Consider the following 12,432-nt stretch of genomic DNA (forward strand, 5'->3'; position numbering starts at 1 on the left):
ACTTAAAACCAGCATTATTACATCACGTGTTGATGTAATAGACATGAAATGCAAAGTTGCAGTGGCGTGCCTGCTGATCTATCTTTACCATTTATTCATTACATAGCTATCTGCACAGTCCCATGAGTAAATTGTCACAGTTTAAACTAATTCTACATTCTCCATTTGTCTGTCTAAAGACAAAAAAAATGATCGATGTTTTCAGGTTTGATGGGAGATGTCCTAGGTGACTAAATTCTTGTTTGTTTCATTTAGCAGAAAATAAGGCCAAGACAGAAAGTGGAAAATCTAGTGCAAAAGAGCAAAGCTTGACAAATCCTAATAAAAAGCTGTCTTCATCCTCTGCAACTCTCCACAAAAATGGCAGCCAGATAGATCCTGTTGTCTCTCCTGTTAATAATGCACTGCCCTTAGAAGAAGAGTCAGGAGTCCTAAACTATCATGATGAGAAAGCCCTATCACACGTGCCCATTGACTTTCAGAAAAATCTCTCTCCCAAACAATTCTTTTCACCAAGACAACAAATGGGTAATAAAACTTCCAGGGACTCATGCTACACTATAAATGATATAGGATCATGGGAAAATGGAAACACTTTTCCTTCAGAAACAAATAGAATATTTTTAGGAAATGTCTCTTCTCAGAGTGAGCTGGAGATTCTGAATGTTAAGGATGTTGATCAAACGGCAAGCAATGCTGTGACATCTTTTTCTTTGACAGATGTTTCTGCTCCTTGCCCTGATGGGCATGACTTACATTCTACTGCAATTATGCAGGACTGTGAAATTTCACACCTTATTGACAATGTCACGTTAACAAATGAGAGTGAACTTGGCAGTTCAATCTCAGCACTGATTAACCAGTTTGATGCTACCAAGGATCAAACAAATCTCAAAGCTGTTTCAAGACTTCAAGGTACCAGTGGTCAGACTTACAGTGTAATGTCAGGACATCCCTCCTTGCTCACTACTGACCTAAAAATACCCCTCAAAAATAACTTTTCTAAGTCAAAGCCTCTGTGGTCATCTTGGTATTCATCACCTGAGACAACTGTCTGCTCTAGCCCTGAGACAACAGAGTATTCCACATATACCATCATTCATGAGGCAGCTCTCACACCAGTCACTGGCTCCAAATTTGTGGATGAACCTCATGGCAAGACCAAATTCCATGCCTTAGAAGGTGGCATTGTTCGTCCATCTCCACTAACAAAAAGTCCCCAGAAGAGTTGTGGAAAAGGTTGGGAAAATGGTGCCATTTGTGGTATCTCTACTTCCAGTGATTTGACACAGGAGGATATAATTGATCACACCCTTTGTCAAAATTCTGGAGAGAGCAGTCTTGTAGAAGTTGATGAAGAGTCACAAGATCTCTTGGTAACGACCCATGAGTATAAGAGAGAGGATATGAGTCAACTTGCTTCCCCTTTGAAACTAAAGCATTGTCAGGAGGTGGATTCACCCTGTCCAAGAAGCTCTGGACATGGTTTCCACCATCCATCTACTCTCAAACTTTCCAACCACATTCAAATGCTAAAAACCCGAAGTATTTCTTGTCCAGCTTATCAGAGTGCTGGCTTTGTGTGTAATAATTATTTCCAATGTTCAAACACCCCAAACAATGCAGCTTGTCTACCCCTGGGGTCCGATCCTCAGGGTCTGCAGCAATCAGCATGTCCTTCTTTACAAGCTCGGAAACAGCCTAGCCCTTGCAAATCCAAAAGCCTAGGAGACTTGACATCAGATGACATCTCCTGCAATTTTGAAAGCAAGTACCAGTGCATAAGTAAAAGCTTCATTACAGCTGGTCTGGGAGACAAGAAGAATGTGACCTTAAAAGCAAGAGGGATGGAGCCTGTGGATGCTCTGACAGAACAGCTCCGAAAACTTGTGTCCTTTGACCAGGAAGACAGTGGTCAAGTGCTATGCCCAAGGCCAGATGAGAGGGAATACCCCAAAGCGCTGGTCCGAAAGCTGTCATCCCGAAGTCAGAGTCGTGTGCGAAACATTGCCAGCCGTGCCAAGGAAAGACAAGAAGCTGGCAAGCTGAGGTCTTTGCCCTCCAGCAGTGTTGGAGGAGTGGTCCTGAGAAACAAGCCTACTGTACCTGCCCAAGTGGTGAACAGACATTCCACTGGATCTTACATTGCAGGGTATCTGAGTAACCTTGAAGGCCGTGGTATTCCTGAGGGGGCATGCACTTCCCTTTTCAATGGCTACATAGACCAGTTTTGTACAGATGATTCAATCCTCCAGAACGAGCCAAGTGTGGAGGACAAACCAGAAATTTATTTCCTCCTGAGACTATAAACAGTATCGACCTGTCTTTTCAGTGTGTACGAGGTATCCCGCAGAGCTCCAGATTTTGCTTCTTTTTGTTGTGACGTCCTTGGAATGATTGAGAAGGGTATTTTTTGAGTTGGAGTACTGGTCTCCTTTGATAGAATGTGGTCTTCCTGTGAACAATTATGTAAATAGATGCTGTGTTGTTTTCCCAAGATTGCCTGAGTCTTTTTTCAATGTTGTAAAAATCTATCAGTCTTGGAATAGATGCATGCCTGCCATCTATGTGAAGATTCCACATGGGCCAGATTCATAACCCATGTGCATTTTTAAGTAAATGCTTCTCTTCCTCTGTGCACGGCTTCAGAACCCAGCAACAAAGGTAATTCGTTGTGTGCTTCCTTAACCCCCAAGCTGTGGAGATGTTAAAGCAAAAGTCTGAAAAAAAAATCTACTGTCATTCTTCAAAAGATTTTTTTCAGCTCTCCTAATTTTATTATATTTTTCATGTTTGTTGAGAAGGACAGATACCTCTTTTGATTTCTATAAACACTGTAATTTAGCACTTGAGGTAAGGGAGCAAAACCAACTACGTGATCCTCGTTAGACTTTCACTTACCCTGATTCAGGTGGGAGAGTTCCCACAAACTAGTAACTGACCTTTATGTTTTCTTTCGTTTTTCTTTTTCCATCTATTTTGGAGTAGGAGTGGGGGTAAGGGGAAAGAGAATGATGATATTCTGTACATAAGGATAGGAGAATATTTGTTTTACATAAATTTTGTTACATATTTTTGCTACTGGCTTTGTATGTGACGAACTCAATCGAAAAGATATTTGCTGTACTTTGTAATTTTCAGACTAATTGGTTGACTGGAAGTACTAACTTTACAGGGAAAGGGGGGCTTGGATTATACTGTAAGAGGAATGATAATAATAGTAAAAGACAGCATAAAAACTCCCAACATGTCAAAAATATTTTCTCAATAATGTTAAAGACCAAATGAACTGGTCACTAGAAATGGTTTTATGTTATGGATCCATAACTTGTTATATTTTTAATACCAATATGCTTTGCTTTCACTGTGAACACATTTCTGATTGTATGTTCAAGATACCTCTTTTTTTTGGTACAGTGATATTCATGGAATTCATGAAAACATAATTAAAAGAGATTTTTAAGCACTTGTATGAATTTGTTGAAACAGAAACAAATATAAGTCTTGTTGAACTGGATGACTGTTGACGTTTTCCTCTTCATCCCTTTTTGATGGCCATCACTGAATGAAAGCCCTCCTACTTTGGGAGATAGTTTTAATGTAATTCGGAGCATTTTCTTTCAAGCAGGGTGTGGACAAGATGGAGAAAATCCAGAGGAGAACAACCAAAATGGTGAAAGGTCTTGACGATTTGTTGAAAGAACAAGAAGACTCAGGAGGAATAGGCTAGTTTTCTTGAGGTTGTTTTCTTAAGAAAAAAAAATTTATTTATTCTGCCTGGCCCCAGAGGGCACAACTAAGAAGTATATGGGCAAGGTACAATGAAGAAAATTTAAGCTTGATATAAGGAAAAACTTCCGAATGATTTGAGTGATTGAAAAGTGGAATGGGCGGCCTAAAGAGTTAGTGAGTTTGCCCTCAGAGGAGGTCTTCAAAGAAAGGCAAATGAATACTTGTTGGGGATGGTGTAAAGGGGATTCTTTTTCAAGTATGGGTTATTTATGAATCCCTTCCAGTTTTGAAATTCTGTGATTCTTTCAATTGGGATACCATGCCCAATGTGACCAGTTGATCATTGGACAATTATGTGAGGAAGTATGTTACAGAGGATAGTGTTCCAGGCTTAGAGTAAGAATACATGGGTTTGATTCTCACCTTACCAGCTGTGTGAACCCAGGCAAGCCATTGAAACTTTCTGAGCCTCAGTTTCTTTATCTGTAAAATGACCTCTGAGAACTTCATCTTAAAATCTAAGAACTGGTGATCTCACATTAACTAACCATTAAGTTAATTCTTCTGTAAAGAGTCTCAAAAAGGATTTTTTGCACCACCTGCCCCTTCTTCTACTGCTCTGGCATAGCCATTGCAGATGCATCCAGTGCATGCAGAGTCCATGGGATCATTTTGAAGTTTCCCTTGTTTTGCAGGTTTCCAAGGTCGTAGAACCCATCACCTAGTGGCCCACTTCTCTTGCCATGAGCTTCTCTGTATTTAGTTCCACTAATCCATGATAAAATCGTTTAAAAACATTGACATTTGACAATGACCACCATATTGGCAATATACCATGGTGAAAAGAATATCATCTTGGAGTCTGGTTATCCAAGGTTCTAGTTCTGGCTCTGCCAATATTTGTGTGACCTTGGACAAGTCTCTTCACTTCCTTGGGGCTCACTTGTCATATTTAAAATGAAAGGGTTGGACTTTGTTCTTAATGTTTTTGGTGTCATGGACCCCTTTGACAGTTTGGTGAACCTGTGAACCCCTTATAAATACATGAAATAAAATACCTAGAAATACAAAGGAAACTAATTATATTGACAGGCATCAAACTGTATTAAAACAAAAACAAGTTTATGGATCCTGAGTTAAGAACTCCTGAACTAAGGGATCTCTTAAATGCCTCTCAGCACCACCATTCTAAGGTTCTATGATTAATAATATAGTTTTAGAAGTTGTGATAAGGACAGGACCTACCTGCGGTGCCATTGGTGGGAACTCCTGCAGAACGAACCTCTCTTTGTGATTGAGTCTTAGAAAGATTTACCTGGAGAACTGAGAGGGTAGGTGACTTCCCTGGGTCACACAGCCAAGATGTAGCAGAAGTGGGGCATTGATTTCTAGTAATAATGAGTGTTTTTTATTCTATCCCAGGCAATGCCCTCTCCTGATGGCTCTTCCTGGTGTGGAGGTGATATGCCAGTTTCCTGAAGGCTTTTTCATGTGTGTCTAAGCTGTCGTCAGTCTTTCTGAGAGGAAATGTTGCTTGTTAACCCACCATGCCCTAGTTCTGGGTTAAATTGTGTTCCCTGAAGCCAAATAATCTTTTGATGACAAACCTATCTGACTGGATTAGAGCAGGGCAAATGGACATTTCAAGACATTTCTTTGAATGTTTTTCCCTTGGAGAATTTTTCAGAGCCATCAAAGTACAAAAAGGGAATAAGACAGGACATGAACTCCCCCTTTCACATACTTGCACTGTTTTTTAAAACACTTGTATTATAGCAAAGAGAGAAGTAATGAATAATTTGTTCCTTTCCACTGAGGAAGAGTAAAGATTATTGAGTATTTTTCTAATTATTTTTAATAGATATAACATCTTTCTCTAATAATGTAGGTAAGAGATTTAGAACTTGGAAGAGACTTTAGAGGTCATCTAGTTCAGTACCTTTATTTGACAGATGAGGAAATTGAGACCCAGGGTCATGCAGGTGTTATGTGACAGATACGACAATCCCAGTTCTCTTCTCAAAAATAGTGAAAACTAGTTACTCTCACTCCATGAGGCCTCGTGTATCTCCTCACTAGCAAGGGAAGAAGTGGAGGGCAGTGGTTTGAACACCAAATTTCAAGTCAGAAGATGGCTAATTCCTTCTCTCTGTACCTCAGCTTTCTCATCTGTAAAATGAGGGCATTTGATTAGATGGTCTTCTGAGGTCTTTTCTGACTCTAAATTCTATCTCAACCTACTATGAAGCCTCAGCTCATTTCCACTTACACACTAGTACTGATATGACCAACTTTTAGCTGGTTGCTAAATCTCCTAGCCTCATTTTCCTCATCTATTCAATGGGAATAAGCATATACTATTTATGCTTCCACAAGGTAAGTGTGAGCCAAGTGGTAAGGAAATATTCTTTTGGAACAATATAGAATTTTGCATCATCTTAGGTATAGCTCTATGTTGTTGTTCAGTTGTTTCAGTTATGTCCAACTCTTTGTGACGCTGTTTGTGATTTTCTTGGCAGAGATACTGGAGCAGTTTACCCTGTCCTTCTCCAGCTTGTTTTCCAGATGAGGAAACTGAGGCAAACAGGGTTAAGTGACTTGATGAGGGTCACACAGCTAGTAAGTGTCTGAGGTCAGATTTGAACTCAGGAATAGGAGTCTTCCTGATGCTCTATTTACTGAGACACCCAGCTGCCCTAGACATAGGCCTGGGGCTCACAACAATCATTGATCTGCAGATCTAGAGCTGAAAAGGACTTCATTGGTCATGCAGCTCAACCCTTTAATTCTGAAGATGAAAAAATGCAAACTGAAGAAAAATGAAACAGCACGCCAAGGACTGTGCCTGGGACAACTCTGGAGCTCTCTGCTTTTTCCGTTCTTCCACACAGTCTCCCCATTAAAACTTTGTGATGGGCCAATATTTTCTTTAAAAAAAGTAATAAAAATTGTTCTCTACTTTTGTGGAGGCACACGAAATGGAGAGTAATGGCTGGTTAGAAATGTGATGGTGGGCGCAACGGGGGGGAGAGGGGGGACTCCTCCCTTAAAACCTATATAAATCCCAAATGCCAAGGGGCCTGCTCATCCTCTGGGATGCCTAATTTAGTGCTTTACTGGAGGCTGGAGAGTACTTTGGGTTCTTGAAGATATGTCAATGGAATGCTATACTAGAAAATCTTCTCCTGAGGTCTACGTCACCCACCATAGGACCATAGATTTAGGGTTGGGAGGGGCCACTTGATGAGCAACATAGAGTTTCATTAGGGGAAAGGGAACAGGTATTTGTTGAGTACCTAGCATGGGCTAGGCACTATGCAAAGCACTTTGTAAATATATCTTTTGATTCTTACCACAATCCTGTGAAGTAGGTGCTTTTACAGCCTCTATTTAGGTTTAGGAAACTGAGGCAGACAGATTGAGTGACATCCCAGGGGTCACAAAACTAGCCACACTTAGTGATAAATTCTTCGGAGGTAGCTCATATTAGTGCTAGCCATTCAATGTCCCAAAAATCTTAGTATAGTTTCAATTTTTTGTTTTTTTGTTGTTTTCCTTTTTTTAATAGTTCAAAACTACACTAAGACTTTTGGGACACCGTGTGTGTGTGTGTGTGTGTGTGCATACACACACTCGGTAATGAAATAGAGGATATTCCCTTTCTTGAGACCTGAAATTCATTTAGCAAGCATTTATTAAACACCTATTACTTGTTAGATACTGGGACCATAAAGACAAAAAGAGAGGTCCTACCCTCAAAGCAATTATATTCTTTGATGGGTTGAGGGAGAGGGGAGACAAGAAGATTCTCTGTCTCTCTCTGTCTCTCTGTCTGTCTGTCTGTCTCTCTTTCTCTTTCTCTCTCTCTCTCTCTCTCTTTCTCTTTCTCTTTCTCTCTCTCTCTCTCTCTCTCTCTCTCTCTCTCTCTCTCTCTCTCTCTCTCTCTCTCTCTCTCTCTCTCTCGCTCTCGCTCTCGCTCTCCCTTTCACTCTTTATTTCTTATACACACACACGTAAGTCAATACAAGACATTTACAAAATAATTTCTCTAGGGCTGGGGAAAGGGGGAGGAATAGGGACTGAGAAGTGAAAGGTCTCTTGTGGTTGGGCAAAGGCATGTCAGGTACAGAGAGCATCGAGGAGACTTAACCATAGAGAGCATGAAGGGGAATAATGAATAGTCTTCTTGGAAAGACAAGCTGGAGCCACTTGTGGAGGACTTTAAATGCCAAACAGGGAGCTTTCAGATTTTGTCATTGGGGTAATAGGCAGCTACTGAAGCTTTTAGAGCAGGGTAGTCAGATTCATGTTTTAGGAATACCAATATGGCAGCTACTTAGAAGAGGAATTGGCAAAGGCGTGTGGTGGGCTTGATTCAGGGCAATCATTGGGAAGCTCTTTTGAGTCCAGGCTGTAAGTGAGGAAAGAAAACACATATTTAGTAAGCCATTACTACACAGTGATCCACACTGTGCTCAGTCCTTTACCAAGTGGTGGCTAAGGGCCTTAACTGGTGGGGTGGGGGTGGGACTGCTGATGTGCCAGAGATGTTGTGGACATGGACTTGACGTGATTTGGTAACTGGTTGAATATAAGGGACTGAGGGAGGTGAGGGAAAGAGGTAAAGTGTCAATGGCAACTCCAGAGTTTTAAAGCTGATGGTTGGAAGTATGGAGATGCCCATGATAGAAATGGAAAGGCAAAGTCTCTCCATTTTACTAGCTCTTTTCTCCAGGACAACCTCTTCTCATTTGTCTATCAATCAAACAATATGTACTAAGCACCAGTGTGCCCGGCTCTGTGCTAAACTTTAGACATACAAAAAGAGGCAAAAAAGGTTTGCCCACAAGGAACTTGCAGTTTCATGGAGGAGACAACATGTCAGCAGACGTATACAAAGCAAGCTATGTACAGGATAAACAGGAAATAACACTGGAAAAGAACTAGAACTGAGGGCGAGGGAAGGCTTCCTGTAGATGGTGGGATTTTCATCTGGACTTAAAGAAAGCCAAGGACGTCAGTAGATGAGGTTAAGGAGGGAGAGCATTTTTGGCATGGGGGACAGCCAGAGAGGATGCTAGGAGCTGAAAGGAAGGTCTTGTTAATGTAACAACGAGAAGGCCAATGTCACTGGAAGGGAGATTACATATTAGGGAATAAGGTAAGAAGACTGGAAAAGTAGGAAGGGCAGGTTATGATGGGCTTTGAATGCCAAAAAAGAGCAGTTTCTATCTTTGCTACTAGAGGCAATAGGGAACCCCTTGAGTTCATTGAGTAAGGGGGTGACATGGTCAGATCTGAGCTTTAGGGAAATCATTTTAATGGCTGAATGGAGGGTTGCTTGGAATGGGGAGAGACTTGAGGCAGGCAGACCCATCAGCAGTCTCCTTTTTAAATAGTGAAAAGTGGGATGAGGTCTGTGTAGTTTTCAAAGATGAAGAATTTGTGGTCACAAATAATTCATATGACCAAGACTGAAAAGTTGTATTCAACACCAGAGGCTTCATCTCCAGACCTTCAGCTCCTTCTGTCCCCTAATTAAATAGCCCTGGAATAACTCCAAAAGGAAATCTCAAGATGAAGATAAGGACGTGATTTGCATATCAAATTGCTCTATGCTGCTACCATAAAACTTCAAGTTTATTGATAAGAAAACCAAGCAACCAAGTGTATTGGTGGATTTTTTCATCACCTGGTAAGTTTCAGGTTCAATCATTGTCATAAATCAGAATCCTGACCTTCCAAGCTGTGCTGGAGCTAGCTGACCATATTATTTCTCCCAAATGTGAAATGTCTCTTTTGGGACACATTTTCTGATGCCTCATCAAGTTAGCATAGAATTGCATTAATTATCCAAAGGAAAATAGGTAATCTTTCATAAAACACTAGGCTTAGAAAAGTGCTCAGATAAAGAGTCAGGTGTACAAGAAATGTCATGATAGAGTAGAAAGGATTCTAGGTGGAATCTGAAGAGTTCTAGGGGCCTTATAATAAAGAGAGGAACTGAGCAGGAGAAGTGGTTGTTTAGAGGAAAGATAATGAGTTATATTTTGGACACGTTGAGTTTGAGATGCATATGAAACATCCAAATGATATTTACAGCAACATGCTGGAGATAGAAGGCTGGAGTTCTAGACAGAGGCAAGGACTAGATATGTAGGTTTGGGAGTCATCTACATAGAGCCATGGAGGCTGAGGAGTTCATGGAGAGAGAAAAGGGTCTGAGGGAGAACACAAATGGGATAGGATATGGATGGGGATTCCCCAAAAGGAGCCTGAAACGAAGGATCAAAAGAAAAATATTGTATAAAAAAAGCTGAGGGAGTATCTAAGAAATATCTAAGAAGATAGGATGCCCAACAGCAAAGACGTCAAACTCACCAAAAGTAGCTTTCAAAACTCCAAAGTACTTCCTCAACCAGATTAAAATGTAATTAGAACATTTAAAGTAAATAAAACTACTATGCAACATAGATAATGTTGATTTGAAGTTTTCTAAGTAAGTGCAGCCTATAGAAATCCAGTTTCAATTTGAATTTGATACCACTGCCCAACAGCATCAAAGACTGCAGAGAGCTAAAATAAGAGGAAGACAGACAAAAGGTCATTGCTTAGCAATTAAGAGACCATTGGTTCACTTAATGGGCAGTTTCTGTGGAATGGTGAGATTAGGAAACCAGATTGTAAAGAGTTGAAAAGTGAGTGGGAAATGAGGAATTGGAGGAAAAGACCATAGAGTTCAGCTCTGAAAGGAAGTAGAGATGATGGTGGTGATATGGCCCATGGTAGAGTATATGTTCCTTTGGTTCCCTTTTTCTAACTTAATGCTATCTATAATGTTATCTGAGCACCTGCCAGAGAAGATGGAGGGTGGAGTTCCTGATTAGGGGTGCTAAGATAGGTGCTGAACCATGACTAATCCTCTAAAATATTGATGTGATCTGGCGTCACTAAAGAAGACTCTGATTGTTTTATGAGAACTTGGTGCCCTAGTGTTTTTGTTTGTTTTTATATATTTATCTATCTATTCATCTATCTATCTATCTATCCATCTGTCTGTCTATCTATCTAATCTACACGTATGCATGCACACACACACATATATATATTTTTATCTAATGATATTGCAGGAGCTATCCTATCTCCTCAGTGACATTGACACAAAGGTTTTTTTTTCTTCCCAGCATGCTTAGGGTGGTTAACAGAATTATTTAGGGGCGCACAGGAGGAAAAATGTCAGCAAAATGTATTTCAAGTCTGTCTGAAAGGGTAACACTCCTCTAAGACAAAAGATTTTGGAGAAAAATGATTTTGACCTTAGCAGAGCCCTGCACTCTGAAAGCATAAGATGGTCTGAGCTTCTGAAATTGGCTGACACTGAAGGTCAGGTTCGGTTTTGAAATTTCTAATCTGTAAAAAACCAATATGTCTTCTGGAAGCCTTATCGCCAGCTCAACTTAATGCATGTGGCTGAGTTATTTTTTCAAAGGACAATCTGGGAAAGATGAAAGGTTTGTTTTTTAATTTTTGGTGCAAAGCAAAGTCTATTATTTCCAATGCTTTTCTAAGGGGAAGGAGGTAAATTTGAAACGTTCTGGTGGGTGAGAAGTTCCAACTTTTATCTCATGTTTCATGGAAAGTGACTGTGTTACCCTATTTCTTGCTGAAATCTTTAAAATAACACAATCAGAGCTTCCTGGTCAGCAGAACACAAAAATGAGGTAAACACCAACATTTTGAGTCAATGAGAAAAGAGAGAGAGAGAGAGGAAAGTTGAAGGCAATTTTGTCTTTGACATTCGTTCTTTCTGCCATATCAGTTTTACCGGTTTGCATTTCCTGAACTCCAAGGCCCCATGCTGCTTGCTTTTAGCTACCGTGGGCTCAAAATTGGGAGATGGCCCAAGGTCGTTGCTCTTTTATCAGAGAAGATAAAAGAGCAGGTGCTTCTAATCAAACACCAAGCATTTATTAAGCACCTACTGTGTTAGGTTCTGAGAATTTAGGGTACCTAATATTCTACCAGGGGAATGTCCAATAAAGCCTGCTGGAAAATTGACAACGTTCAACAGGATCATATCAGGCTAGAATGGGAAAAAGTAGGATCCATGTCTTTGGGCTTGGGAAGAAAGAGGAGTTGTGAATCTGAACTCTTTGTTCCATAGTCAATATCCCAAAAGTTCTTTAATCTTGATAGAAGGGACCATGGCATACATATGTGTGAATGTGTGTATACATGCATATGTATATGTATTTGTCCTTCATAACACCTGACAAAGAACTACATGTACCACTATTGTTCAAAATGTGTGTTGAATCCAGTCTAAGAATCATATTATGTACAGGCACTGGGCTAAGTACTGGGGTTAGAAAGAGAATAAAGCAATCTGTACCCGAAAGAACCTTACATTCTCTTAGGTAGATCAAACATGCAAATAGGTGAATGCATACATGATTGCTTGAGGAGGACATAGTACTAATAATTGGGAGAAGTGGGAAAAACCATAGAAAGTGACCCTTGATCAGATAAAGGAAATCAGGAATTCTAAGAGGTGGAGCTGAGGATGGATAGCTTTTCTGACATTAGGGATAGCCTGTCCAAAGGCAAGGAGGTGGGAGATTGGGGAATATAGCCTGTAGTCCCAGTTTGGCTGGAACACACAGTGGATGAAAGGTAGTGATACAAAATAAGCCTGACTAT

The 12,432-nt window shown here is 40.4% G+C and overlaps 1 protein-coding gene across 5 annotated transcripts in view; it reads left to right on the forward strand.

Moving 5' to 3' along the window:
• PLCH1 (phospholipase C eta 1) overlaps positions 1-6,711 on the forward strand; it is a 246,264-nt gene extending 239,553 nt beyond the window's left edge. For 2 of the 5 annotated variants that reach the window (XM_072618668.1, XM_072618671.1), the window contains one exon: positions 256-3,517. In XM_072618668.1, the coding sequence (XP_072474769.1) occupies positions 256-2,309 (2,054 nt within the window). In that variant the 3' untranslated portion in view covers positions 2,310-3,517. Of the gene's footprint in view, positions 1-255; positions 3,518-6,251 lie in introns of those variants that run through there. The other 3 variants (XM_072618670.1, XM_072618672.1, XM_072618673.1) reach the window with 2 other exon arrangements.
• The last annotated feature ends 5,721 nt before the right edge of the window (positions 6,712-12,432 follow it).

Source organism: Notamacropus eugenii, chromosome 6 (genome assembly GCF_028372415.1).
Source record: "Notamacropus eugenii isolate mMacEug1 chromosome 6, mMacEug1.pri_v2, whole genome shotgun sequence".
Classification (NCBI taxonomy): Eukaryota; Metazoa; Chordata; class Mammalia; order Diprotodontia; family Macropodidae; genus Notamacropus; species Notamacropus eugenii.